The sequence below is a fragment of the Bidens hawaiensis genome, unplaced genomic scaffold (genome assembly GCF_021521415.1).
Source record: "Bidens hawaiensis isolate Kalapana, Puna unplaced genomic scaffold, B.hawaiensis_p1.1 tig00011619_1, whole genome shotgun sequence".
Classification (NCBI taxonomy): domain Eukaryota; kingdom Viridiplantae; phylum Streptophyta; class Magnoliopsida; order Asterales; family Asteraceae; genus Bidens; species Bidens hawaiensis.
This window is the reverse complement of record NW_027491908.1, coordinates 692620-695771: the sequence shown is the minus strand read 5'-3', so window position 1 is coordinate 695771 and position 3152 is coordinate 692620. Positions and strand designations below refer to the sequence as shown.

General features: G+C 33.9%; 1 protein-coding gene across 1 annotated transcript; it reads left to right on the top strand.

The window, feature by feature from the left end:
• Positions 1–236: 236 nt before the first annotated feature.
• On the top strand, positions 237–2866 carry LOC143538412 (thiamine thiazole synthase, chloroplastic-like). The gene is made up of 3 exons (XM_077031985.1): positions 237–620; positions 1694–2254; positions 2594–2866. The coding sequence occupies exons 1-3, from the start codon at positions 294–296 to the stop codon at positions 2753–2755; spliced, it is 1050 nt and encodes a 349-aa protein (XP_076888100.1). The 5' UTR covers positions 237–293; the 3' UTR covers positions 2756–2866.
• Positions 2867–3152: the final 286 nt, after the last annotated feature.

Genomic DNA, 3152 nt, shown 5'->3' with positions numbered 1-3152 from the left:
ATTCATCATTTTGTCTTCCAAATTAAAGTGTAAGAAAATGATAAAACTATAACAAAAAGGGCCCAATTCAAATTGTGGACAATATTTGTTCACAAATATAAAAGTAATGGTTCCAACAAATTGATTTATTCTACACCCTTCACACCCTATCCCTCCTCTCCCCACACGTGCCCCCTCAAGATATTATTTGCTTACGTTACATCCCTATATAACTCCTCACTTCCTACAACACAACACACCTCACTCACATTATTCTTCTCATCTATACAACAAACTCCAATATCTTTTTATTAATGGCATCCATGGCTACCACCACCTTTGCCAAGACATGTTTGTTGGACCAAACATCATTCTATGGTGTTCCGGTTTCGTCCCCGATCAGGTTCCAGCAGGTTAAATCTAGCCAGAACCGGAACATGCCGATTTCTATGTCGGCTGCTCCGTACGATCTAGGATCGTTCACGTTTCAACCGATCAAGGAATCGATCGTGTCGCGTGAAATGACTAGAAGGTACATGACTGATATGATCACTTACGCGGATACTGATGTTGTTGTTGTTGGTGCTGGATCCGCTGGTCTCTCGTGCGCGTATGAACTTAGCAAAAACCCTAACGTTCAGGTATATGATAATTTTTTATTCATTTTATTAATCAGCTTTAGCAACTGATCTGATTCATATGTTTGTTTGTTTGTTATTTATGATCGTAGATCGTTGTGGATCTTATAGATTTTGAATGATTATGCAAAATTAAAGATGAATCCTTCCTTTATTTCGAAATAAATTTTGGACGTGTATCGATCAATTTTTAAATCTCCAATCAGATAGAAGCTTTTCATTGCTAAACTCAAAATATTACAATAAACTGACAGAAAAGCGGACAACAAGCTGCGCCGTATCCCTATTTAAATAACGTATTATGCAGTTTTAACACTTTTTAGTTTTTATACTAATTAATTAGATGAATATATATTATTCTAGTTATTATAATATTCAAATAATGGGAACTTTAAGGAGTTGCATATGTGATTTGAGAGCTTATAAATACTTTATAAACTAAAATAATAAAAATAATAGTAGTTTTCAGAAGTTGTATATGTGATTTGAGAGCTTATATGTAATTTATAAAACAACAAAAATAATAAATAATTGTAATTTTAAGAGATTGTATCTGTGATTTGAGAGCTTATACAAAATATATAAAATAGAAAAAAATTAAAAAAACAATAATAATAATAATAATAATAATAATACCAACAACAACAACAAACAATAGCAATTTTAATTTTTTAAGAAGTTGTATATGTGATTTGAGGGCTTATACATAAAATATAGAATAGAATTTAAAAAAATTAGTAGTTTTAGGAAGTATGTGTGACTTGAGACTTTGAGAGCCTAAAAATAATTAATACAATAGAAAAAAGACAAAATAATAATAATAATATATTAATATTAATAATAACAGTCTTTAAGAAATAGTATTTATTATAAAAAAGTTTAGTTGGTCTTTGAAAGAAAAAATTAAGAAATAATATATGCGATTTGAGAGCTTATACATAATTTACAAAATGAAAAACAAATTAAATTTTGTTGCTATACAAAGCATCAAGACTTGTGATTAAATCACTAATTATAAATTCTGATAATTGTAAGTAATATATAATTAGTGCTGATTAAACGGTATATAATCGCAGGTCGCCATCATCGAGCAATCGGTGAGCCCCGGTGGCGGAGCATGGCTCGGAGGACAACTCTTCTCCGCCATGGTTGTCCGCAAACCCGCACACCACTTCCTCGATGAGCTCGAGATCGAGTACGACGAGGCAGACGACTACGTGGTCATCAAACACGCCGCTCTATTCACCTCCACCATCATGAGCAAGCTTTTGGCTAGACCAAATGTTAAGCTCTTCAACGCGGTTGCAGCCGAGGACTTAATCATCAAGGGAGGAAGAGTAGGTGGTGTTGTGACCAACTGGGCTTTGGTATCAATGAACCATGACACACAATCATGCATGGACCCGAATGTCATGGAGGCTAAGGTGGTTGTGAGCTCGTGTGGTCATGATGGTCCGATGGGTGCCACTGGGGTCAAGCGATTGAGGAGCGTTGGGATGATCGAGAGCGTTCCTGGGATGAAAGCTCTCGATATGAATACGGCTGAGGATGAAATTGTGAAGATGACTAGAGAGGTTGTTCCCGGCATGATTGTTACTGGAATGGAAGTTGCTGAGATTGATGGATCTCCGAGAATGGTATTATTAATTAACTTTGCTAGTATCTTGCTAGTGTTTTTCTTTTAATGTTATCGTCGCAAATTAAACAAAAACTAATAATTAGAAAGTTATTAATTAATAATTAACTTTTCTAGTATCTTCATAGTTGTCACACATTAAAAAAGACTAATAGTAATAAGTAGAAAGTTATTAATTAATAATTAACTTTTCTAGGGTCATGCTAGTCTCTTTCTTTTAATAATGTTATCTGTCACATAAATAGAAAAATAGCTAATAATTAAGAATTTTGTTTTTATTAAAGATTTTGATAAAGAAGATGGTTTGTTTGATTGTTTGTGACTTTGTGTGATATTTTAGGGGCCAACATTTGGGGCTATGATGATATCAGGACAGAAGGCTGCTCACTTGGCATTGAAGGCTTTGGGACTACCAAATGCGTTGGACGGGACAAGTGTCGGGACCAAGCAACCGGAGTTGATTCTGGCTGCTGCTGATTCCGCTGAGATTGTGGATGCCTAGATGAACTAGTGAAAATTTAGGTGTGAGAATTTGAATAAAATCAATGTCATTTGATTTAGACATTGTGGGTCTATGTGGTTGGTTATCAATGGAAGATGGCGTTTGATTAGATGTTGTGTTTTTGTATTATCATAATCTTTTATGCTAAAATTATGTTATATGTATATTAAAAGTAATATTATATACATTAGGGGCCGTTAAGCTAACTAGCATTAAAATGGACTGATAGCACACGAGACTCGCAAACGGTTAACAAAAACATATCACATTGTAAAAGAACCCAGAGCCAGATAGTTCAACATATTTTGAGAAAAGTTGTTTAAAAGAAATTACGTTGTTTGATTTTATGCAGATATAACCAATGTTTTTAGATACGGATCAAATAACGAACTAGATG